This window comes from Chelmon rostratus, chromosome 18, assembly GCF_017976325.1.
Source record: "Chelmon rostratus isolate fCheRos1 chromosome 18, fCheRos1.pri, whole genome shotgun sequence".
In the NCBI taxonomy this organism is placed as follows: Eukaryota; Metazoa; Chordata; class Actinopteri; order Chaetodontiformes; family Chaetodontidae; genus Chelmon; species Chelmon rostratus.
The window spans coordinates 14,395,826-14,422,064 of NC_055675.1; the positions used below are offsets into that span (position 1 = coordinate 14,395,826).

General features: G+C 42.7%; 3 protein-coding genes across 4 annotated transcripts in view; 2 read left to right on the plus strand and 1 right to left on the minus strand.

The window, feature by feature from the left end:
- The first annotated feature begins 3,902 nt into the window (after positions 1 to 3,902).
- Positions 3,903 to 7,667, plus strand: armt1 (acidic residue methyltransferase 1). 2 transcript variants are annotated; one of them, XM_041958055.1, is made up of 5 exons: positions 3,903 to 4,179; positions 4,559 to 4,664; positions 4,777 to 5,018; positions 5,483 to 5,648; positions 5,961 to 7,667. In XM_041958055.1, the coding sequence occupies exons 1-5, from the start codon at positions 4,121 to 4,123 to the stop codon at positions 6,741 to 6,743; spliced, it is 1,356 nt and encodes a 451-aa protein (XP_041813989.1). In that variant the 5' UTR covers positions 3,903 to 4,120; the 3' UTR covers positions 6,744 to 7,667. The 2 variants fall into 2 exon arrangements, with proteins under 2 accessions (XP_041813989.1, XP_041813990.1); XM_041958056.1 differs by lacking the exon at positions 4,559 to 4,664 and having other exon boundaries at positions 4,108 to 4,179.
- Positions 7,668 to 11,501: 3,834 nt separating this feature from the next.
- Positions 11,502 to 23,532, plus strand: esr1 (estrogen receptor 1). The gene is given in 10 exon segments (XM_041958053.1): positions 11,502 to 11,980; positions 12,921 to 13,147; positions 13,877 to 13,993; positions 14,527 to 14,714; positions 14,967 to 15,120; positions 16,516 to 16,654; positions 17,685 to 17,818; positions 18,522 to 18,705; positions 19,712 to 19,984; positions 19,986 to 23,532. Coding segments are annotated over 10 exon segments (1,878 nt in total). The 5' UTR covers positions 11,502 to 11,543; the 3' UTR covers positions 20,011 to 23,532.
- syne1a (spectrin repeat containing, nuclear envelope 1a) overlaps positions 21,553 to 26,239 on the minus strand; it is a 109,502-nt gene continuing 104,815 nt past the window's right edge. Inside the window, exons 143-146 of the mRNA XM_041958052.1 lie at positions 25,909 to 26,172; positions 25,700 to 25,789; positions 25,000 to 25,058; positions 21,553 to 23,048 (exon numbers count right to left, since the gene is read on the minus strand). Of these exons, the coding sequence (XP_041813986.1) occupies positions 22,763 to 23,048; positions 25,000 to 25,058; positions 25,700 to 25,789; positions 25,909 to 26,172 (699 nt within the window). The 3' untranslated portion in view covers positions 21,553 to 22,762. The remainder of the gene's footprint in view (positions 23,049 to 24,999; positions 25,059 to 25,699; positions 25,790 to 25,908; positions 26,173 to 26,239) is intronic.

The window sequence follows — 26,239 nt, forward strand, 5'->3', positions numbered from 1 at the left end:
TTAAATACTACCATCAATAAAAGAAAATGCTTCTATTGCTGTAAAATAATTTTTTTAATTAAAAAAAATCTTAATAAATATGTTTGATTATTTTATTCTCTGAGGATTTGCTCTTAAAGACGAGTGTAAGTGGAGGCTGACAAAAACCGACCCGTTTACCATTTACCCCAAGCTGTGTTTTCTTTTTTTGTTTGTTTGTGCAGTTGAAAACCTTCAATTGTGAATTATACAATATATTCAGAGCATGTCGAGGCATTGCATTTTTTATTTTTACCATGCAATCTGCCATCGAGACCAGGCAAAGCAAATTTATATATAGCACCAGTCAACATCTGAGGCAGTTTTGAAGTGCTTTATATAAATGTCAAATTTAAAAGGATAAATGTTCGAGCCTACATTTGTGCTGTTATTTGGAGACAGTTTGGATTCACCCTTGACAAGGCTTTTATCTTACCGTCGGCCTGCTTGTGGAAGCAGGATGTGAATGATCTGTGCAAATAAGGGAACACCTACACATTCCCTTCCTCTGGGAAGTTGTTGCTGTTGATATAGCCATTGATTTGTTTCACAAGCATACTACCTAATTCCCACACAACTCCCATTAACTGCATGACATGAGATATTGAAAACAGGTTCAGCCTGTTTGGCGGTTCAGACCAGGCTATATTGGTCACTATAAATACTGGTTATAGTTCATACTGTCACCGTAAAGACAAGATTATTATGCTTTGATGTCAGAATATCTGCTATTTTGTCAGTCCTTGTGTGTTTTCTTCTTTCTTGCATTTGTGAAGTTACACATATTTCTAAATACCTGTGTAAAGAGCGCAAACAACAGTAGAGAGATGTATAAAGTAATGCCAATATCTATAAAAGACTTCCTTTAAAGGATGCAGTTAGGAGCAGCAGAGCAGTACTTAACACATGAGTTTACTTGATCTAACCTGTGCATAGTACAACCTCAATTACAAAAAAGTTGGGACACTGTGTAAAACATAAATAAAACTGAATGTGGTAATTTGTTAAAACTCTTTGACATATTCTCAGTTGAATAGTACAAATAAAATCAATCAATGTTTTACTTCATCAGCTTCATGGATATTTGTAAATATATGCTTATTCTGAATTTGATGCAGCAACACATTTCAAACAAGTTGGGACAGGAACAACAAAAGACTGGGAAAGTTGTGGAACGCTCCAAAATCACCTGTTTGGAACATTCCACAGGTTCACTGGTAACAGGTGATAGTATCATGATTGGGTATGAAAGGGGCATCCTCGAAGGACTCAGTCATTCACAAGCGAGGATGGAGTGAGGTTCAACACTTTGTGAAAATTTGGTGAACAGTTAATTTGCAAATGATTGCATTCTGTTTTTATTTGTTTTACAAAGCATCCCAACTTGTTTGGATTCAGGGTTCTAAGATGTTTACAGTAGTGGCAGTGGTAAATCCCTAGTTGTAAATAGTCTAATAGACTATTGAGTAATCTTGAATTGACTTTTTGTGAAAGGAGGAATTACCCCCTGCTTGTTGCATACCTTTGATGGGTTCTTACATTAAAGCTGTTATTTTGTCATGTCAACAACGGGTTGCCTGAAATATAAAGAAGTACCAGCAGAAGGAAGCAGCAGAGGTCTTGGAAATAGATTTCAACCAAACCACACATTGCCTGTTTAGAGGCAGAGGAAGTGTAGGAGGACCTTTTCACAAATGCACTTTGGAGTTCCATCGATATTTTGTCATCAGATTTTGTCACCAGTGAGTTGGTGTATGTTGTTCCAGTGTAAACAACAATTTTTTTCCAGACCTGTCATTTTAGAGTTGCACTTCAGCCTCGGGGCAGGGAGTCCACAGGAGGACCAGACTAAGCAAGTTGTAGCTCTCTGAAAACGCTTGCAGGGCAGAATGGGTGGAGAGTCTGTCTGTAAATGGAGACGGGAGACATGGGAGGGGGCAGAAATGCCTATGAAGCAGGGCCTGAGGACCTTAAAGTCTCTGTCCTGTCAACAGGCCTACATAGATCTGATATTGTCCACAACTTTACTCAAACTAGCTTGTGAAATGTAGGCCTGTGGGGGTACACAATGTTTCACAAACAAGCATTAATTGAGACCACTGTCAGGGCAATAGTGGATGGTAATGACAGCAGAACAAAAGCATGTTTACTCTGCTGAAAGGCCCACAGCAGGGGTTTATTGAAAGAAGCAGATAAAGCGTTACCTCTCTGGCTCACTGTTTTCCATCATTAAAATCAGTACATTCTTATCAATCGATTTCTATGTTAATGCTCTACAATTTGGGAAAAAGATTTTACCCCTGTCTGCCTCTGTCCATATGGCCTCATACCCTCATCATCTTTCTACAGTGTCTTTTTCTCAGGACGGTTTATTCAAAAGCGATGCAGGCTGGACTTTCACATGACTGCTCTGTCACTGGTTTCCACTAAATTGATTTTTCCTGCAATAATGCATTTTCAAAACCAACAGCCCAGTCTGCATGAAATCGCTTTAAAATGTCGAAAAAAATTTGATTTGTGTCCGATTTGCCCAATCCTGACGTCAGTGCGCAATTTCAAGCAACTTAACATGCAACACATTTAGTCGCTCAAATGAAATACTTAATAAGCCTGCTGCTGCATGAGACATGGCTGTGTGGTGAGCTGAAACACCTGTTTAAACAGGGCCTTTACCGTTAACTACCCCCCGTTCTTGGCCTGTTTTGAAACCGGAGTGGTGAGTCACTCCTCTCTCGGTTTAGAAAAACAGATCCGGCCAGGCTGGGGCCCGGCGGGGGGATGGGAGGCCGGCGGTGATGAACACCGGAGGTGGACGCAGCTGGACTCCCACCCCCAAGGACCCCACATCCTGACAACGGCCCGCCGTGTTCCCATAGTGACCGGGGCTGATCTGAGAGAGGAAAAACAAAACAAAAAAAACCCCACCAGAATGAATTGATATGCGTTTTTCTCTAGGCTAGTAACCGTGGCTGCAGCCAATCAATTGGTTATGTTCTCCAAAAAAGAATCAAGAGTGAAGAGGCCATCCCGGTTCCTACCAACAAAATGGACCATAAACCTTATGTGATTACTGTGTTGCCTGTGCTCTTATTTTGTCCAACAGTGGGGCCAGTATAGGTTCAACCTGCTTGAAGCATCGGTGTGTTTAATCAATTTATTTTAGGACTTAATATTGGGTAAAACTGATAACAAACAAACATCAAACAAGCAACAAAACATCCTTAACACAGATTTGTAGATACTGGATTCAGTGACATACAGTTAGAGCAGAGAAGTCAGCCTAATCAGATATGGTCATATTGCAAAGAAAATACGTATGTACAGGCAGTCCTGTCTCCCTAAAATATAGACCTATGTAATTTGCTGGGAAAGTGTTTTAACACACTACATATACCTATTATTCTAAACTCACAAATGACTTTACCATACTGTGCACACTATACTGCAAATCATCCGTGTTTGTATTTAATCAGGGTTTCCAGCCCCACCAGAGAAATGCTTTCTGTACCAAAATCATAAGCTACCCCTCCTGCTTTCCCGCCAAAAAGCCTCGGGGGTTCAAATTTTGCCCTTTTCTGATAGGGCGAATCAGTGTATCCATGACAACCGTTGCTCCGGACAACAAGGGATGCTCAAGGTGCAGCTGCAACAGCAGAATGCCATGCGCAATGCGGCAGCGCGCACCGATCTTGAGCAACCCCAGAAAAAGGCCCATTTTGAGGTCTTTCAGACTGAGAGCTGATGTGTGGTAGGCTACAGAGAGTGCAGTAAGAAATTAGCACGGCACGATGTAGCTTTTAAAATAGAATCGCAGCAACAATATGCATGGGACACGCAAGTTGTCGTTGCAGTTTGCACAGTAACCGCTAGATGGTAGCATCGTACTCTAAAAAAAAACATTACAACTACAGAGAACCAGGAAAGAAACATTAAAAGAAACTATTTGTCACCAGAAACAAGACGTTTAATATTTAGATACAATTTGCCTTGTCACGTAACATCCACTGAAAGACAAACGTTTCAGGCGGACCCCTAAACTTTGTTCCTGTCCTGGAAATTGTATCCATAAAGTTTGAATTTGAACACTCCTACGGCAAAAATAATGGCGGCGGATCAGATTGTGCACGGGGTTCCTCCTCCACTGTCTGCCAAAGTGGTCGGGTATGTACACAGCTGACTTTGCTATGTTGCGTTATGTTCAATAATCGGTGTAACTACGTTGCTGTACTTAAACCGCTACATAACGTAAGGACTGTCGTATACAAACCAGCAGCAGCATTAGCTTGTTGCTAACAGAAACTCATTAAGTTAGTGATTGTACACATGCAAGCATAAGCCGTTGACTCAGTCAACTCGAAATACTTCTATTTTAAAGGCATCGTTACACTAGTAAATATCAGTTTTGTAGTGTAAATGTCTGCGAAGTAAGGGCTAAATTAATAGTTACATCTACGTGCTAGGTTAATAAGCTGGTTAGCTTACACCTGCTAGTGTATGAATAAGTGTCAGTGTGGCGTTAATGACTATCGTTTCTCGGCAGGTCATTTGCTTATTTGACTGTGAGAGACAGATTGCCGACCATCCTGACCAAAGTTATAGATACAATACATCGCAACAAAAACAAGTTTTTTGAAGTATATGGCGAGGTAAGAGTTGTTATTGATTGGCTGAATTTGGGCTAGTTTCTGAGACTACTTCCGGGATTGTGAGGCTCATTTGAAAACTGGAATTTGCTATGCGCAAATTGTTCTCATTTAGGAGGGTATCGTAGCAGAGAAGCAAACAATATCTCTGCTGTCTAAGATGAGGAATGAACTGCAAACTGACAAGCCAATAGTAGCACTGACAGACGGCCTGCAAGACACAGAGTCCTGGAATCAGTACCTGCAGAGACATCAGAGTGTGCAAGGGGACCAGGAGTCTGTCAGCTGGTTCAAGTCTCCATGGCTTTATGTGGAGTGCTACATGTACCGCAGGATACAGGAGGCCCTCTGGCTCAAGTGAGAAGCATTTACATTTTAAATCAATTCATTTTATTGCTGCCCTGTTTCCTGCCTCTGTGTATATGTCCTTTGGGCTGTGCAATATATCATTATATGTGTATAGATAGCAAAAACATAGGACAAGGTAAGTCACGTTGGACTGCAAAGCAATGGTAGTTTAAACTGTCAAGTTCTGCTTTCACCCTCAGTTGTTCAGAACTCATTCTTGGAAAAATTCAGCATAGTGGTTTCTTCAGATTGCTACTTCATATAGCAAAATTGAGTGTCTTTGTTCTTATTATTAAAATAAGTTTTCAAGGATATTACACCATTACAAACTGCTGTATTTGTTAGATAGTAAACAGGAATATAATATAGTTGATTTAGTTCCCAGTTTAAGAGAAGTAAATGCATCCTTTATTGTGTCGGTATATTGTATTCCATTTCTCCTCCAATCATGATTTTATTTCTGCTTATTTCAGCCCCCCTATCAGTGACTATGATGTCTTTAATGAGGGCAAGACTCAGAGCTTTTTTGAGTCTCAGCAGGCTGTGATGACCTTATGTACATACTTGGAGGATGTCAACAAGAACATGGAGGAACTCGCTAAGAATCAGCTGTTTGAGCATTTTAACAAACTGCTACAGGTCAGTACCTCCAGTAAATTTTAATATCAACAGTGGTTCAATTGATGATGTGTACTGTGAACAGGTTGCTCGTATTGATGAACCCACAGAAAATTATTACTGGACTCGGCTCCTCCCCTCAGCTTCAATTTTAGTGTCTTTTAAGACAGCTTTAATGTTGTTGCTCAGACTCACTGCCCTCATCAACAAAAAAACAACCAAGTTATACAAGCTAATCTGTCCTTTTATCCATTTTCTGTGTCATTTATCCTATTTAGGGTCATAAGTGAACACATTAAAAATAGGCTAACTTTTTTATTTGACCCTCCCTAGGTTTCTTTGTGGGGAAACAAGTGTGATCTGTCTATCTCTGCTGGCCAAGACAACTCACAGAAGATCAGTCCAATAGATTCCCTCAACAGCCTACAGCCCTTCATCTTGGTGGATGACTCCAACATGGTATGGTCAACTCTTATTTCCACCCAGAGGCCAGGACAACCAGGGAAAGCCACTGCAGGCAGAGTGGACATTATTCTAGACAATGCTGGTTTTGAATTAGTCACTGACTTGGTCTTTGCAGATTTCCTGGTTTCCTCTGGCCTTGTCCATGAGGTCCATTTTCATGGCAAATCCTTCCCGTGGTTTGTCTCTGATGTCACAGCTCATGATTTTCAGTGGACCATTCAGCAGACCATGGCGGCCAATCACAAGTGGATGTCCAAGTGTGGTGTCCAATGGCAGAGCTACCTGAAAGAGGGTGTGTGGTCCTATCATGACCATCCTTTCTGGACACAGCCCCATGAGTTCTGTGACATGGCAGCTGATGCTCCTGACCTGTATGCGGCCCTGCAGGGTACAGATCTGTTGCTGTTTAAAGGTGATCTTAACTACAGAAAGCTGACTGGGGACAGGGACTGGGATCACACTGTGGGCTTTGATACTGCACTACGAGGTTTTGGGCCTGCGCCACTGTGTAGCCTTAGGACTCTTAAGGCCAACATTCAGGTTGGTCTCCAGCCAGGCCAAGCTGAGAAGCTGTCCTCCAAAGATCCAGACTGGATGACCAGCGGCAAGTATGCTGTCATTCAGTTCTACTGCCCAAAGTCAGAACAGTAAGACTGACCTCAGGATCTCACCCAGAAGATGTGGATTCACATGAACAGTAAAAAGTACCATAAGCAGGACTTTAAGCCATAAGACCATTAAGTTTCATGAGGTTGTTAAATGGTGTTTTTGTTCCTCATGGTGGGTTAGCACTTATGTTTGATAATGGAATGCACAGTAACAAAAATATTTGCTAAATTTTTTCACTACAAATTAGTATCATGTCATAGTTCAAATGTCAGCACTTGGATCTAAATATATCCCATAATTTTAACACAATTGTTTGAATTTATCGTGAGAGTTGAAAATCAAGGTTTCTTTTCATTCCAACTAGCTTATGTATTGTGCATTTTATCTCAAATAGCTTATGTGTTGTGTACAATGTATTAAGTCGTTATGTTTACAGGTCAGTATAGATGCAGTTAACAATTACTGAGTAAGATTTGGGCTTTATAAATCTCCACCATAGAGCCCCAATACTTTCGTTTTTGCATGCAGTTGAGGAGAGTGATGATCAACGTAATATATACTTATTTATATTTTAATTCAACTCAGGTTGTTTTACTGTTATTGATATGCATGCATCAAAACATGGCAAAAAATTACCTAAGGCAGAACTCAGCATTCAGCTAAGGCAGATCACAACATCATTTGATTAACTGTTTTGCTCAGTGTGAGAGATGGTAGACCGTTATTTGGGCAGTGAAACAGTAATCGTGATGACGTGTGCTTGTTTTGTTCAACATGGCAACCCAGACCTCTGTATCATCAGCGATTAAAAAAAAAATGGATGTCTCGGCACATTACTATGTCATCTAAATCGTCAGTGTCAGAACCTCAGAATTGATGCTTACTGAATTCTTCTCAGTTCTGCTGGGGGAAACGATAACATTTTCACTCATGGGTTTGATTTAATAAAGAACTGCATTGACTGGCCTTTTTTCCGCACTGTCATACTTACAAGCATGAGAAAATGTAAGATGTGTGTAATAATTACTTTCTATGGCTGCATTATTCTCTCATTAGTGTCTTTATGTAGTGTATGAAGTCTCAATCAACATTGGTCAAATGCAGCAACAGTATTTTATCTACATGCATGTGCAGCAAATATTGTACAGAGGGAGATCGTATACAAAGTCACATCCATGACATGTAGGTTACCTGCGCGTCCCTGCTATAAATATCATGTGTTAGTCTACATCTGGCCTCTCAGAATCAGTGGCAGGTCTCATGCCACGGCATGCTTTACCCTGAGGAAACGTAGCCTCTTGGCATCAACTGGCTTGCCATCAGTGTGGCGGCGGTTCAAAGAGATTGCTTCCACATACACCTTCAAGGTTGACGCAGCCCAGCCAGCATCAAAAAGACACTGCAATTACTGCAATCATGTCACAACGGGGCTGGCCAAGTTCTCCTGACATCCAACCGAAAGCATGAACTGTCACATCGTGACAGAGGGAGAGGGAGAGGGCGTTCCCAATTCTAGCCATGCAGACAGCGGTATCATAAGCCCTGGAGAGAAGACTGTCAGTGACCTGGCACTGTGGCCTGGGACAGTGGGCATTGTCCTTTAGAGCCTCGTCCAGTGAGAGGACTAGCGAGGCAATACAGTCAGCAGAAGGCATGAGATGCAGGCCATGTTCTTTTGTGTTATGCATGGAGGCCAGGGTCCTAGCACGCTTGCCATGGTGGGTGTATGCCCTTGGATCTGCCCAGCAGCAATTCAACTCCTGCAAAAAGGCAAGTGAGGATGGAACTTTAAAGAGTGTTCCTACAGGGGTCCATCAAAAGAACAGGTTACCTGCAAGATGAGTAGCCAGTGCATCATCCAGTCCGACCTTAGCTGTGGCTGCATGGAACGCTTGTAACAGACAGGGTCCCTCCCCCAGCTCAGTACTTCCAGAGCTCCTAAGGGAAGTCTCTGAACCATCCTGAGCCTCAATGACACTTCAGGAGATCCTCCATGGGGCTTGCACCTTGTTGATGTCACATTGTCCCCATCCTCACCTAATTCCCCGGCAACCACCTGAGGGATGGGTGGGGGAGGCAGAGCCCACATCAATGCTTCAAGCTGCTCTATTCCAGCTCACAAGCCCTCCATCTCCTGAAGAGAGGGAGGTTGTTCCACTGTCTTCTTATGTTTTGGGGTACCATGCTCCTTGTCGCCTCTGCGCTTCTCCGGCTGTTTGGTGACCCCAGAGGGTGGAAGGTCATCTCCAAACAGTCGACCTTCCACCTGACAAGGGTCAGACAAGATTTTCCCTAAGGTGGCCCTTCGCCAATTGAGGTCCACATGAGTTACATAGCAGCATTGTTTAAATCACCGTAAAGGGTCAAGTCACAAAATCAGAGCGAGAAGTGTTAGTTGGCCACAGGACGCAAATCAGAACCTCTAGTAGACTTGTATCTCAAACGCAAGCAGAGAAACAAGCCAGCCAGGCCAATCTAATTTAACCTGCTAGCCTGTTCACCTGAATTAAGCTTGTAGCCAGGTAATCCAAGCGAGAACTGCAGCTGGCCACAGAAGGCAATTTGAACCTCCAGCGGACTTCTAATTTAATACAACCAGGCAAACAAATAGCTAGCCAGCCAGACTATTCCTAGCCTGTTCCCCTGAATTGCACCTTATCTAAGTACTCCAAGTGAGAACTGTGGCTGGCCACAGAATGATGTTCTGTATTTCAATGCAACCAAAGAATAGCTAGCTAGTTAGGCTAACCTGTTCACCTGAATTTCAAGCGTAGCATATCAAGCTAGGCTAGGAAAACCAGACAAGAGCTGTGGGCCAACTACCACCAGTGACCGGTACATCAAGCATTCATTTAGGAATCAACAACTGCACCAGCAGTTACAGACGAGATGAAAATAATACTTGTTAACTTTTTGTTGAAAAAATGATTGTGTAATTGACTTCTCATTGTTTTTTATTGCATCGCCTTTTATCTATAGACAAAGTTTCAGTGAAGAGCAAATATTAATGGGTCCACATGTAAAAAAAACAAACAAAAAAACATTTCATGAGGTGGTCTTACTTTTTCACATGACTATATCATCATCAGGACTACTTGTTTTCCACTTGACCTGACATGTCCTGAAAATTGGGTTGTTTACTCAAGAAGGATGTTGCACAGAGAAGGGAAAATGAAGTCTCTGCCAAATGTTCAGGTTTCCCTCGATGGGGGAGGTACACAGTTGCCTGTGATCATCTTTAATTTATTGCAAAATTGACAATTTCTGTCAGCTGGCAGTATCACGTGGCAATAAATCTATGTTAATTCAGGCTCCACATTATTGTGTGATTTTAATTTTTAGCACTGAATGTACAATTCATTATTTGGAAATGACTTTGCAAATGTGTGAACTAAATAAATAGTCCTGCATTGAAGTCCTGTTGTAACTGTTTTTTTTACACCTGCGATGAATGGAAATAGTTCCTACATTTATGATTTATTAGTTTATTAATAAGTTTCTCAGCTCAGAAGGTTTTTTTTTTACCCACCTGGTCCTAAACATGCAAAGACTAAACAATCCCTGACAATAACAAACCTGGAACTTTTGTGCTGTAAACATGAAAACATTGCATAAAAAGTCTCTCCCTTTGCTTTAGTTTGTCTTTATATGTTCTATTTCAGCTGTGACTTGCCCTGATAAAGTAATGATAAACTGGTCCACATTGTGCTCCTGTAATATATATGTTATGTATATATGTGTATATATATTTTTAAAAATGGGTTAATTTATTTGTAATGTTTATCATAAGATAAAATCCAGGTCATGATTAAAATAAACACCAATCCCCTCATTTGGGATTGATTGTGTAATTATTCACTGTTGGATTGAGATTTGACCTCCTGTTCTGTTTGCTGTGTTATGGTGACCTGGCACTTAAACACACCGTGGTTATCGATTTGGCTGCTTCTTTAATCTGTTTATCCTTTTTTTTTAACCTTTCTACTATCGCCATTGTGTCCATTGAGCCCAGCTAGATGTCTGAGAGTCAGAGAGATGAGAGAGGCAGGCAGAGAGGGAGAGAGAGGACTCAAACAGTCGCCAGCTCTGCACAGCCAATATGAGGATGATCCACGTGTAAGAGGTGAGTAGTGTATCCTGGTAGATTTAGGCTGTCTTTTAGCCCCCGTTATTTTAAACCATTGTCCTAATGCTTCTCATTTCCACAGTGATTTGATTTACTGCAGAGTCTCAGGTGTATTCAATAATCTTGCTACAAATAGACCGGCCATACGTCATGCTTGTAGTGTGCTGAGTATCAACTAAATGAAAGCGCTGCTGCTAGTTTGTAGTTGGTTTTTCAAGCTGCAACCAAAAAAGCTTTTCAATGTAAGAAAACATGTGCAGTGGGAAGGGAACATTTTATAAAGGTGTGGCAGACAGTCCAGGGAAGTTACTTGGGATTCACTATTTCTGTCCATCCTTGTCTTTCTCTATCGTACCAGGCTTCTCCTCCTCCTACACATTAGTAGAGACATATTAGAGGAAATAAGGGAAAGGCTCTGCTGACCAAAAAAAAAAAATCGTTTAAGGAGGTTGGGAGGAGTCATTTTGGATATTGTTTCTGTTTTTTTTCTGGAGCTTGGTGGGCGGAAGCTCTAGGCAGATAGGGCAAAGGGACTGTAAGAATAGTAGACCATTCAAGTTGCCTGACAGGCTTTATTGGAAAAAAGGCAAGAGAGACAGTGAGAGAGTGAGGAAAGAGTAAAGAGAGAGGGAGAGCAGCACTCGTCTCCACTCCCCCTCCCAGCAAATGGGAGAGCAAGTCTAAATCATGTTGCATATCAGTGCTGTTGTGCTGTGATGTTGCTCAGGCAGAGCCCGGCGCAGAGCAGACAGCCTTGCGGACCAGTAGTCAGACCCAGGATCAGCCCGGCCTCCTCAGAGCTGGAGACCCTCTCTCCGCAACGTCCCTCGCCTCCGCTGCGTGCCCCCCTCAGCGACATGTACCCCGAAGAGAGCCGAGGGTCTGGAGGGGTAGCCACTGTGGACTTCCTGGAGGGGACGTACGACTATGCTGCCCCCACCCCTGCCCCGACTCCTCTTTATAGCCACTCCACCCCTGGCTACTACTCCGCTCCTCTGGACGCCCATGGACCACCCTCAGATGGCAGCCTTCAGTCGCTGGGCAGTGGGCCTACCAGTCCTCTTGTGTTTGTGCCCTCTAGCCCCCGACTCAGCCCCTTTATGCACCCACCCAGCCACCACTATCTGGAAACCACCTCAACAACCATCTACAGGTGAGATAATAGAATTTTTCTTCATCAACAGATCACCAGAGTGGAGCAAAGTGTGTTGCGTGCTTGGGAAAAACTTCTTTTTTACAGACTCCATCAAAATGTAGGGGTCACTTTTGGCCATTACTGTTAAATTTACTTACGTATTTCATGGGAGGGTAAGTCGTTTGTGAGAGATGCCACTTCCACTGCTTGATTGTTGATTGTTTGGTCAGTTTTGTTTGCCCTCTACTGATTATGTAACTGACAGGAGCCGTGTAGCCAGAACATCAATAGGCCCGTCACATTTGTTTCTCCACTATGGTTCTTTTGCTCACTCCATCATGATTTGGGTAAATAAATTCTCAGTTTGTTTTTTCTTGGTCATAATAATTCATTTGTATATTTCACAATTCTTCTGTATTTTCCCTAGTGACTTGGTGTTTCCTAATGATTGGGTGAAGGGGAAAGTATTGCCACGTAACTATATTTAATCTCTTTCACTCATGTATTATAGCATTGGCATTCTGTTCAGTCCTCAAAATGCAGTTATAAACAAAATATAATTATATAACTGTGTTGGCTTTTTTTTTATCTCTTGCTTTATACAAAACATTGGCACTATCTCTGTAGAAAGGATCAAGGTTTGCCCTGGTTTCTAATTCCAGAGATTAAGGACTTTGTCAGGGGCCTTGAGAAAGGTACAATACGTAAGAACAACAGAAGCACACATGCAGATTGTTTCCTGACGCAGGTGGAAAACAGTTCTCTGCTTTTGTCTCTGCCGTTGTCAGGTTAAAGTCTGTGTGGTAAATGTTTGAATCCATCAGCTATATTTTATAGCAGGAAAGCTATTTATATTATTTCATCTGCAATATAATCTATTGTCACTTACTGTTTAAACATTTAATCATGAAGTGAATATGTGAGATATTTTAACTGACATGAAATCTATGGCCTGCAGGTCCAGTGTCCCATCCAGTCAGCAGCTGGTTTCCAGAGAGGACCAGTGTGGCACCAGTGACGACTCATACGGTGTGGGGGAGTCTGGGGCCGGAGCGGGGACGAGAGGGTTTGAGATGGCCAAAGAGATGCGTTTCTGTGCCGTGTGCAGCGACTATGCCTCTGGGTACCACTACGGGGTGTGGTCCTGTGAGGGCTGCAAGGCCTTCTTCAAGAGGAGCATCCAGGGTAGGTAACTTGTCTGCTTCTTCCATTTGTGACCAATGAATGTAATTCTGAGTTTAGAGTTAAGTGTTTGAATTTCACGTCAACATGAACAAGACATTCCTAAAACTCTACAGTTAATTAGACAAAGAACTGCTCAAACTTAAATAATTGTAAATAAAGAAAGAAATGGAGTGCTGTGCCCAATAACAATTAGTCTTTCTTGTCTTTCTGTCACTGAACAAAGTAAAATTTACTGTAGTTTAATCTGGAACATGTGAGAAACTAAAAAACATCCACAAGTAAAGTGGAGAAAATACTTGTTGTAAATTGTGACATTGTGAAACTGACAGATTTGAACTCAAGGGAGAGGAATTTCAACAAGTTTATTTTCACTGTGTTACTTTACTGTGTAAGTTTTAGCCATTTTTGCTCCTCTTTCATATGCCATGGCGTACAACCTCCATGTACAGCTGCCTCTGTGTGCACATAAAAGCCTCGTCTGCTGTCAGTGCCTTAGTCAAGTTTGTTACATGATGCTTCAGCACATTGATAAGTGATGCAATGGAAGACTGGTCTTAAAGAAACCAGTAGTCTCCATGGCAATGACAAAGCCAAGATGCCACATTTTAATTTTCTCCATCTCAGATCCATTAAAAATGGGACTACAGTGTTCCCGGCTACTAAATAACCTAAATCTGAACTGAACACTGGAGTGGGGGGCTTGAAGTAATAGATTTTCTTCCGTTTCAGGTCACAATGACTATATGTGCCCAGCAACCAATCAGTGTACTATTGACAGGAATCGGAGGAAGAGTTGCCAGGCTTGCCGTCTTAGGAAGTGTTACGAAGTGGGCATGATGAAAGGAGGTAGGTAGAAACACCACCAGCTCCGTCTTTTCCCACACCAGTCTCTCTTTTTTTTAATGTTTTTTGCTCTCTTCAGTTCAGTTGCATTATTATTACTTGTTTCTTTTATGGTTATATTGTTTAAGAAGCCATCCAGGGCTTTTCTTTTTGCACAGTTTTTTGCTGCGTCAGCAAAATTTTACGCCCCTCTTCTGAACAACTTTTTAAACTAATTGGCATCTATCAATCACGGCTTGTTGCTGAGAGGACTGGCACAAATGTGAGAGTTCTGGTGGATGCAGATAAGCTCGAGACTAACTTTAGCGTGGCCTTGAAGTGGTTTCCTCCTAAGGAGTACAGCCACTGATTACACACACCCACATTTTTGTTTTCATATTTCTTGAATCACACAGACATCCATTTAGTCTGCTCTGCTGGACTTTATGGTTAGAACAGGAAATGAGGTTATGGGCGAGTTAGGAAAAAGCCTGATGAGTTTGCGTGTGATTGTGTGCATGCATGTTTGCGGCTTTTGTCCCCGCTGTGTGCTTAAGGTGTGCGCAAGGACCGTGGCCGGGTTTTGCGGCGGGACAAAAGACGGACTGGCACCAGTGACAGAGACAAGGTCTCTAAGGACCTGGAGCACAGAACAGTGCCCCCTCAGGACAGGAGGAAACACAGCAGTGGCAGTGCTGGTGGTGGGGAAAGAAAATCATCGGTGATTGGCATGCCCCCTGACCAGGTGCTCATTCATGTGGAGACAGTGATCTTTGATTTGAAATACTTATTTGTGCTGCAAATTGTTCTTTAGGAGGAAATTTGGATCTGAGAGGAATATTAGGAATCATCCTCCAGGACCTTCCTCCAGTTTCATGGCGGTGTGGCTTGTGGATGTCCTGTTTGCAGTCGCTTTAAATCAATTTGAAGCACAACAGCTTATATTCTCATGGTTGAATTGACTGACAGTGTGACTGTGTATCTGCTCCTTCCCCAGGTTCTCCTCCTGCTGCAGGGCGCCGAGCCCCCAACACTGTGCTCCCGCCAGAAGATGAGCCGACCCTACACCGAGGTCACCATGATGACCCTGCTTACCAGCATGGCCGACAAGGAGCTGGTCCACATGATCGCCTGGGCCAAAAAGCTTCCAGGTACTGCTTACTGTGACAAGGTAGCCACACCACCTGCAATTATTCTTCATGCTTTTTCAGCAGCTATTGTATCATGCAGTGTATTTTTTCTGTTTTAATAGGAAATGATCTCTTCCTACTATAGGACATGAACGTGTGATATTTTCTCAGAGCTGTAAGACAGAAAAATGGTCAATTTAAATTTAAATTATTTAATAATTGAACAAACTTTAAAAATAATGAATCAAGAAAAACTTCCACATGAAATAAAAGCCTGTCAGTGCAAACTTCATTTCAATTCATAAACACCATCAGGACTGTAAGAACAGAAGGACGACTTCCAGGTTGATAAAATGATGCAAATGCTATAATATCCGATAATGTCCAGTGATTGTGGCTCATTATTGACTGGATCCCCACACATAGCTTATATCTGTAGCTTTGGATAGATATTGAGAGATACTTTCCCTGTAAGGACACAGGTGAGAGTGGGCAGGTGCAAAACACATGAGTCAGGTCTGCTGGAGCACCATGACATCTAGCCTGTCTCGTCCAAGTCAGGACATATTTTCAAATGCTCGGAAACAGTGTGTTTCTTAAACATTCAAATGTAGAGGTGGCCTGTGTGGCAGTGGTTGTGGCCCTTGATCATTGTCTGTTTGACTGCTGAGGCAACAGCAAGGTGATGGGAGACATTTATAGTTGATAGGCATGCACACATACACACACACAAAATGCAGAGCCATTACAGTGATGGAAATTACAGTCATCACCTTTGAGAGGATTGTTTGGCCAATCTGCTGGCACCCCATAGAGCCTAAATGCCGTATAGGACACATCACCCTTTTGCATGCAAGTACACACACACATACGCACGCACACATGCACACACGTGACATGCTCTCTAATGAGTAAATCCTGATTTTGAGGTATTACAACCTCGTGCGTCACTAAAAGCCTAAAGGCACACAGTTTTAATTGCGAGGGGTCTTGAACATGGCACAGAGGGGGACAATGGGAATGAATTGGCTGTAATTACATATGAATTGAGACAGCTGAGCGCCAGTGATAAGGCTTCTCAGAGCAGAGAGATTGCAGATGGGTTTATTTAAGTAGCAATTCCCTGCCAGAAAACAAGGGCATGCATATTTTTGTTTTCATGAGTGGGACTGAAGGTGCACAAACATTTAACTCTGGGAGTGTTAATGTCTCCCACTGTACTGCAATTAACACCCACTCTCCAAATAATCAGCAACACCAGTTTGGTCTGGATTCCACTTATTGCTGCGATCAGGATGAAACACACTCAGTCCAGTTTTAATGAATAACAGTTTTTAGCGATGATTATTTGGAATTGACTCGAGAGCTGTGAAACGTGTCTAAATCTGCTGTAACCAGGTGTGTGTTTCCTTCCAGGTTTCCTGCAGCTGTCCCTCCACGACCAGGTGCAGCTGCTGGAGAGCTCATGGCTGGAGGTGCTGATGATCGGGCTCATCTGGAGGTCCATCCACTGTCCCGGCAAACTCATCTTCGCACAGGACCTCATACTGGACAGGTAGCGGGATACCTGCCTGACTTCTGTGTAACATGCACCTTTTTATGCTTTTTCATCTCTCTGTCGCTGCTTTTCTCCCTATTCCTCTATCTTCCTCTCACTCTCACACAGATCTTAAGAGTGATACATCAGCATTGTAGATTTTCCATTTCACACCTTGCCAGCCATTGTGCCATCCCATCACGGCCGTCGTAGAGTGAAAGACTAATCACATGTTCCCCACGGAGAGGAGAGCGGCCTCTCCCCAACCTGAAACACCCCCTCATCATTACTGTGCTGAGCTGGCAACCAGGGCAGAGATTTAATCAAACCCTCGACGCAAGGAATGATGGAGAAGGAAGAACGGTGGAGGGAGAGATGACGGGGAAAGAGGCGGAGGAGAGGGAGCTAAATAACCAGCGGAGAGGACGAGAAAATAGAGATGCAGGGAGACATGAGACATCGCTGTTTTCTGCTTTGCAGGCACAGCCTGTTCCCTCCACTTCCCCCCGTGTTCAAAGTAAACAAGCTCGCCAAACCACAGTATCAGCTGTTCTGCGAGAGAGAGCTGGAGACAGAGAGAGGGATGAGGGAGACATGCAGACAGACAGAGCTTTTACCCTCTGATGTGTCTGATGTTCCCATTTGATTCAGAACTGTATTAGAGAGTATTATCTCTAAAACCTGGTCCCTGTATGAGTGTCCTCACCAATTGGACATGATGACTAAAACGCTGTGGGTCAGGGTTGACAAATTCCCTTGGCTCAGTGCTTCAAAGTTTATCTCCACTCCAGCCGCTGGACATCATCCATCTTACCATTACTTTTCAACTGTGCAGACAAATGGAGCGTTGCAGTCATTCAGTCCATTAGTTGTTTATCTGGCCGCTCTTTGGACAGTTTCACGGTCACAGATGCAGTTTGGTTATTTTTCCTCTGACGGTGCTCTGCAGCTCAGAACCTGGACTCACCAACTTTCATATTAATGTATTGAAATTTATTCGTGTGTCACTTAAAAAAGTCCTCCTGTTTTCTTTCCCTCTGTCCACCAGGAACGAAGGCGACTGTGTCGAAGGCATGGCTGAGATCTTTGACATGCTGCTGGCCACCACTTCCCGCTTCCGCATGCTCAAACTCAGACCTGAGGAGTTCGTCTGCCTCAAAGCAATCATCTTGCTCAACTCTGGTGAGGCAAGATGTGTGTGTGAGTGTGTGTGTTAACGGTTTTAGTCACCTTCTTGTGAAACGTTTTCAGGGAAACTGATCCCTGGAAACACCGACCTTGGGGAGCAGAGACACTTCCACTCATAAAAACATAAGCTCTTGAGTTTAATTATTTGATTCCTCACGGTTTTGTTGGCATGCGCTCCACTTTGTCGCAGGTTTCAGTTTCTGTTCCCCAGTAAATATTGAGTAAATATTGATTATTGTCAAACTACACCCACAGAGGTGTAGGTCTGAACACCACTCAGGCACGTTAGGCGAACAGTGTGTTCTGGAAAGGTCTGTCCTGTCAATATGCCTGATAACTGTTCCCATGACAACATGAGACAGCACAGAGGGCTGTGTTTGTTCCAGAGATTGAAAAATTCTATACTGGAAACTGAGTAGACTGAAATACCAGCGGGATGACACTGCTGGCACAGCTGCTAGAGCCGGATGAACTTTTGATTGCTGTGTGGGCAAAACGTCTGCAATTAATGCTCTGCTCTTAGTGCATATGCATGTGTGAGTCAGATATTTCATGTTAAAGTATTTTTAAAAAGTGTGCAAGTTAAAGTTGTTTTTGTGGGTTTTTTTTAGCTTGAATCTGCTGCAGGCTGAGTGAGTTTTATCTATTTATCTCTGTTTAAGAAAAGAAGGCTCCATTCTGTTTTTTTCTCCACCAGGCGCCTTCTCTTTCTGCACCGGCACAATGGAGCCCCTCCACGACGGCGCGGCGGTGCAGAACATGCTGGACACCATCACCGACGCTCTCATACATCACATCAGCCAATCGGGATGCTCGGCTCAGCAGCAGTCGAGGCGGCAGGCCCAGCTGCTCCTCCTGCTCTCCCACATCAGGCACATGAGGTGAAATTAAATTAGAAAAGGTCTCATCTTTTTCACCATATTGAAAGTCTTTTGATTTCAACGCGGCCTGCTGAGAGCCGTACTTCAGCAATGCACAGTGATTCTGTGAAGTGGAAACTTAAAAGATAAATGCTTTAAAAGGGTTTGGGCTCTTTTTTTGGATTAATAATTGATTGTCTATATTCAGGTAAGATGGACACAAATCATTAATGAAAGGCAGGCACATGCTTTGTCTCATCTCCAGGCTCACTGATGGTTGGACAATACATCAAGTGTAATACAATAAGCCACAAGAAAACAGTTTTCTAATGTAATGTGTTGAACCAGCAAGGATAAAAGACCAAATGAACTGATCCAAGTATTGTCTGTGCATCTAAAGCCTGGTATGAATTATTTCTGTGCCATCGACCTCCTGAGTTGTCCTGCTAAAAACACATCACAAATCGCAAATCACACTGTTACACTAGGTGACATTTTCCTTCAACACAATAATCATGGGCACTGTAATTCATGTTGAGTCAGCCCCACACACATCACCCTGCTGCTTTAAATGCTCACTGGAGCACCAAATGCATATTATCCTGCCTTTGCCGGGGGCTGCTTAGCCTTAGCGTAATGCTTGTTAAAAACTATAGTGCTCAGCTGTCTTTTTTAAAAAAAGAAACCATATGTTTGTGGAACGTTTTTTAATATTTGACAGACTCACATATTTGTTTTGTGTCCAGTAAAACAAAACTACAGAAAAACACCAGCCTTATTAAACTTAATGTGCTTAGCAAAACCATTCTCCATAGAGAGTCATTAATAAAAACCTGAACAATAAGTAAACAAGACAAAGCAACTGCAGGCCAAAAAGCAGAAAAATTCAAAAGTAAATAAAATCACAATACAATGCTAACACGTAAAATTGTAAAATCGAAGTGAGCCGGCGGGGGACGTAGATTCATTAACTGATTCATGAACTCGCTCTAATTCCTCATGTCCCTTTTGTTTACGCTGCCTGCAGCAACAAAGGCATGGAGCATCTCTACAGCATGAAGTGCAAGAACAAAGTGCCTCTGTACGACCTGCTGCTGGAGATGCTGGACGCTCACCGCATCCACCGCCCAGACAGACCGGCGGAGTCCTGGTCCCAGGCTGACGGCGAGCCTCCCTTCAACCCCAGAAATGGCAGCAGTAGCAGCAGCATCGGCGGAGGTTCCGGCTCAGGACCACGAGGCAGCCACGACAGCCCGAGCAGAGCCCCCACGGGTCCAGGTGTCCTGCAGTATGGTGGGTCCCTCTGACTGCACCCACATCCTATGAGACAGAGCAGTTGTATTGTAATTCATTTCATGAGATAATTATTTATAAATTACGTGATTTTATAGTCGTAGCTGGTTAGGGAGACATTTTTCCTTTGCACTACTCCAATTCACTAAAATGTGAGCTCCAAGCAGTTTATCTTCTACGCTGCCTTTCATAATATCTGTGATTTTGAGTCAGTCTCTCACAGCTTTACAGTACAGCTTAGTATTTCCAGGTGTGAGGTCATATTGTGGCACTCTGTCAGCTACGGTGATTTGAAATGACGAGCAGCTAATTTTTCCTGGTGTTTGCTTCAACCAAAGTGCACTTCCTCTTGGGTTTAACGGGCTATTGAGCATAATTTTTACTTTTACGCATTAAGGATGATTACTAGGATAAAACTGGCTACAATGAAAGTGTAATTTATTTTTTCTTTAAATTCCAGCATCATTAGGGACTAAACGTCAGGTATTGTGTCTTATGCGCGCACACAATTTTTAACTTGATGCATTTGGAGAAAAATTATTTGAGTGATGAAATTATGAAATGAACAGTGGCTGAGGATATATCTGTTGAATTTTCAATAGCTAAAAATTGCACGATCAAATCCGAAAGCACTGATTACATAGTGAAGGAAGCCAAGCTTTACTGTTGGGTAACTCCACCCTATCTGCAGCTTTCTGTGTGTAGTTGGTGTGTTCTTTATGCTTGCGTGCATCAGGGTTTTTTTCTGAATTTGTCTTACAAGTCTTGAAGTCTTAAATATGTTTATGTGTCTGCGAGAAATCTGAGACAATGAGTTACGAGCAGCTCCAAGCTGGTTTGATGCATAGATCTTTGTCTTGTTGCTTAACTTTTCAACCGAGTCAAAGCAGCAACTGCTTCCTATTCATTCTGTCATGACATGTTGAGTTTGGCTTGATTTACACACCTCCAAAAAACTAATTATCATAATGTATGCCCATCTAGGCGATTGTTTTGATTTCAGTTTGAATGCATCAAATTGAAACCGATTGTTAAGAAGATATCTGATACGGACGTGAGCAGGTGTTTTCTGTATTAGCCCCAGAGCCCAAAGTGACACTCTAAATCCAAAATGTATTCAATTTATGATACTAACAAAGAAAAGCAGAAAATCTTCACGGTGCGTTCAGACAAAAGTGAAGCAAATTTTCATAATTTGCCCTCCTACATATTTACATTCTTTAATTGAATTGATGCATGTAAAACATAACGTAGAATAAAGAATTTTTAAAAAACATGCCTACATGCATTAGGTCTAGATTTAAATTTTAGGTCTCTGTGATCAGAGCACATTGCTCCAAATTAAAGCCACCTTTTCCTTGTTTGATGTTTGCTGGAGATGTGTGGATAGCCTCCATACAGGATCCAAAAATTGGATTTAGCCACTTGAGCTGTTAAGTGTAAGTCCAGTCAAACCTGTTATTTGCTTACTGTGCGTAAAAAATAAAAGCATTAATTGGGAAAATACTATTCACCCCTGTGTTTCTCCTGCGTTTGTATCACAAAATCAAGTGGAAGAATACACAGTAAGTAAATATTTCATGTTTTATTATTTGCAAAGAGTATTCTTAATGAAGTTGGCATTAGCAAACTGTACATACATAAATAACCATTTCATATTTCATCATTTTTTTTACAGATTCTGTTTTAACAACGCAGTGATTCTGATGTCTCATCACGGCAGAATAATTATCGCAGTTATTACAAAGCACACTATTTCATGTCACAGCCGTCTACTAAAACACTACCAGTGATTGTTTGGCTTTCTTAAAAGCAGGGGACTTTCAAGTGCATGCTCAAACAGAAAAGATAAAAAAATAACCGCCCGTATTCAAAGGCATTTCAACAATAATATACAAATCAGTTTAAGTTTTTTAACAAGAGAGCTCACATGTTTTTTTTGTCACATTTGCCCCAAGTTGATTAAACACTGAAAATTAAAAACAGGAATACAAGCCTTGGCTCTCCGGGAAAGAAGTCGGCCATCTTGGCTGGACGGCTTCAGTGCAGTACCTTCGACAGTGCTCATGTCAGTGCTATCGGTTCAGATTTTCGCTTTAACGTCACGTGAAGACTTCATTTCCAAATTCAAGCAGGTTCATCTGAAATGTGTCGAGCTTAAGACATAAAGCTACGTCTCATCCTTCAGAAAGCTCTCCTGTGGAGCTGCTGTACCGTTCAGTCGTTTCAGTCGATTCTTCAAATGCGTCTTTTGGAAACGAACTCTTCATTGTGAATGATTGCTACTCAGACTGCAAGTCTCTTGTACAGTTTTCAGGTACAATATCCCACACTCAAGGTGGTGCTTTAGCTTCATCAATACTAACAAACTATTAACTGATTGAACACTAAATAAATAGTAGCAGCACTGGATATCATGGACAAAAAGCACGGTCGACTTTGGCTCCCAACATACAGTATATAAATAGTGCTTTGTTTTCATTGATTTCACAGGTTTCTTCAGAAACCTTAAAAAATAATATACACATTTAAGTTAAAACAACATGAAATATTTGGATGGGGGAGGGGTAGGTCTCCAGATGAAGGTCCATGTGTTCTGGAAAGTGGGTTTAAAGGGTTGAGGTGATTTCAGGAGCACGGGTGTGCAATGTTAGTGAGAGAAGTCTTCATATCACCTCTGAATCACTTCATCATGCATGAAGAGTTTGTTGCTTTAGGGCACGGGGTGAAGAGGAAACATTCACAGGAGTCAGTGGAGTCCTTGGCAAAGCAATGCAGCTGCTTCTCATATGGGCGGAGGTCCGTTGGTGTAGCGCAGCATGGGATGGAAGGAGCGGGCGAAGTTGTTGGCGTGGTGGCAGCTGTAGTCCTCCTCTGTCATGGGCACCAGGCAGGCAAGGCCGATGAGGAGCAGGAGGAGCAGCTGGACGGGGAGCGCAGCCCTGAGTACCCGCAGCAGGAAGGACTGGCCCTTTGAGGAGGAAGAGGAGGAGGAGGTTGACGAGGAGACGCCGTCCGGAAGGTCAGAACGGGAGGAAACGCAGCCAGCGGCGCCTGGTGATCTGCTCCGGCTGCGGGAGGACACAGACAAAAGTTACACACAGCAGAGAACAGACTGAGCTCACGAGTATTTGTAAATCACTGCTGTGTTGTCACCTTTTTGATACCTTTTATTTTGCTCGTCTATAGAGAGAAAGATGCTCTAACTTCATGGACTTCAATAAGAAATGCATTCTGATCAAGCTAAGACTACGTTTTAGTTAATTGGAAACATTTGGGGGATAAGAAATCCTTTTCAGGGTTCATTTTGGTTCAGTTAGGTACTTGAGATGTACCAGAAAGTTATATGATCAATGGAAAGCATATGAGGACAAATACAATAGTTATATTCAATATAAATGTGTAATTTCCTAATTGGAGCAATTGTCAACTATTTTGATTATTGATTACTCGTTTGAGTTATTTTTCAAGTAAAAACGTCAACTTTAAGCTTCTCAAATGTCAGAATTGCAGTTTTCTGTGCTTTATTTAAGTGTGAATAAAATATCTTTGGGTTTTGAACTGTGAGCTTAAAATATCATCCTGGGCTTCCGAGATTTGTGACGAGCATTTTAGGTATTAAGTAGGTTAAAACAAACATGTTTGCAAATACTATTTCACCCATGTCTGGCAGAAGAATGAATACTCAACAAACACTCAACAGGAAGGAAAGCAAAAGTAGACAAAACGCAGCAAATACTGTTGACTGAGATCCAACAGGTAGAGAGATCAAGAGAGTCACGAAGTTGAACACAGAAACACACGTGTGCAGTAGACCTGCATACACACACACGCACAACAGGCAGAAACACACACAAAAAAAGAGAATCACAAGCATTCGTAGAGAATGTGTCTGTGTCTCACTGGGGGGGAAAACGCTCTGGCTTTAGTGCAGAGTGTGTGAAAGTTCAATGTCACGTCTCATTCCAAACAGTTGCGGGAGAAACGCCAAATGCCTCTCTGGAGATTTCCACTGTTCGAGCCAAGATTCGAGGGGAGGAACAGCATGTTCTCACTGCGACTCATCCTCACGGAGGATGAAGGAGGGTCAGAAATGCTGACACTCCTCCAGCCAGTCTCATGCTACAACACGGCCGCTGTGAGCAACATGTGCACATCCTGTGTGTGTTGATATACTGTTCGTGGCTCGTGTTTTAAGGCCGGCCAGCTCCCACCTGCTGGATTTCAGTTTCCACAGCCCATTAGTGCTAGAGTTAGAGCCCCTGCTTGTCATTATATAGGGTGCTATCAGGGGAAAACAAAGACATTATTTATGCTACACACTCATGGCAAGACTAGTTTAGGGGTCTTCACCAGGCCTGTGTGTTATTGTTGGCATTTAATGAGAGTTAAATCAGAAACGACAGAGTCAGAGGTGGGTGAGTTAAGAGGTCTGGAAAGGAAACATAGGAAGGAAAGTGGGAGTTAAGGTAGAAGGAAAAAAACGCAGGAGTCACTGCATCATAGCCTGCTTTGAACTATGAGGAGAATGAAAAAGGAAGGAAACAGGACAAAGGAACAGCCATGAGGGCTGAGGGGTCACTGGGATTCACATACTGCCATCTAGTGGGCGAGGAGAGTGCAACAGTCACTCTGAGAAAGGAGGAGCAAAAAGTATGACAAGGCAGTATTTCATGATGCCATTCAAAAAGCAGCAGGGCAAAGTGAAATAAACATTTAAAGGAGAAAGGGAGCGGCCTGATGTAGGCGATTCCCCACTCGTTTAAGAGCTGGTAACATGGTCTCTAGAATAAGGGACGATCATGGAACACATGATTAAGGCCTTAAAACCAATCAATTAAAGAGTCTAAACATCTAAATGATCTAAGAAACACAGATTTTTTTTTACAGTGAGTAAAACATGACTGATTGTGATTGGCTGATTTTCCCATGGGCTTAATTAATAAGAGAATCAAGTTTCTAGTCAGGCGTAGCTTCGGTTCCATCATCGTCCCGTGTTTCTAGAGTCCAGGAGAGAGGTACCTGTGGCGTGGGCCGCTCTCAGGGGGTCCTGGGTGGGCCTGACTACTTTTGCCTCGGGGCTGTGCCACGTAATGAGCAGGGAGGGGTAAAAGAAAGAAAACAATGTTTCAGTCAAGGGCAAAAAAAGACAAAGCTTCAGATGAGAGAAAAAACAAATAAAGAGCCATAACATCGCTAGAGAGGATCATCAACAACCAAAGAGCAGCAACAGAATCAATGATGGTGATTGACTTCAAGAACCAAGAAATCTGGCTTCTCAAGAATAAATCCTGGAAACTAAAGTCAAACTGACAAAATGAAATATGGTTCACTGTTATTTACATAATAATTAAAAAGAAAGAAATTAATTTATTTCTTAGGGTTTTTTCAACTAAATGAGATATGAGCTGAGCCTTTCCAGAACACTTTTGTCATGTGAAATGAAAAGCCAGGTTTTCTTGTAAGATTTTGGCAGATCAACATGGTGGGCAGCAAAAAACATCTCAAAAAAGGGAGGGGTGGGGGGGCAGCAACAAATCTTTACATGTACACGTTAGCAGAGCAGTTGAAAAGGGGAAAACATTTATATTCACAATAAAGATAAAGGTGTGGTACAGTGGAAGAATCTTTGAGATGAGGTTGACTATGAGGTTATTTTGCTGTTTCTTATTGAGCAGAGGGGCTAGCCCCCCCCACTGGACATTAAGAGAGAAAACATTACCAATCGTTTGCGACTTTGGACGGTCACCTCTGACACAGGTCCAGCTGAATGACAGATTTCTGATTCACCAAAGGGCAACGGTAAGCAATCCTGAAAAATAAAACAACAACAGTCAGTATAATATTCAGATCTAAATAAAACTGCTGCTAATGGAGAGGGAGATTCTGTTATTTCAAAATAAACTGCTTATATATCCAGCTTTTTCTGACCTGCCGTGTGTCCGTGGCCTCCAGTCTCCTCTCCAAGCCCTCCAGGTCTGAGCTGACCTCCCTCAGGAGCAGCCTCAGCCTGTTCAGGATCACGTGCACCTTCTCCTGGGCCTCCAGACACTCGTTGCCTTGAGCCCGGATCTGCTCCGAGGCCTGCGACTGCTGCAGCGGAGTCTGAGGTTTAGCGTTGACCAGCAGCTGAACCGACAGCTCCTGGAGAGACGACACCTTCTGCTGCGAGTCCAGCAGCTCACGCTTGATTTGCTGTGGGAAGATGAAAGGGACAGAGGAGTCACCAGTGTGTTCAACATCTTTCTCTTTTAAGCTGCAG

Excerpts from the sequence above, each read along its gene's own strand:
- armt1 (XM_041958055.1), top strand. The coding sequence starts at position 4,121 with ATGGCGGCGGATCAGATTGTGCACGGGGTTCCTCCTCCACTGTCTGCC. Across the intron at positions 4,665-4,776 it reads TTTTTGAAGTATATGGCGAG|GAGGGTATCGTAGCAGAGAA; the intron begins GTAAGAGTTGTT and ends GTTCTCATTTAG. Across the intron at positions 5,649-5,960 it reads ATTTTAACAAACTGCTACAG|GTTTCTTTGTGGGGAAACAA; the intron begins GTCAGTACCTCC and ends GACCCTCCCTAG.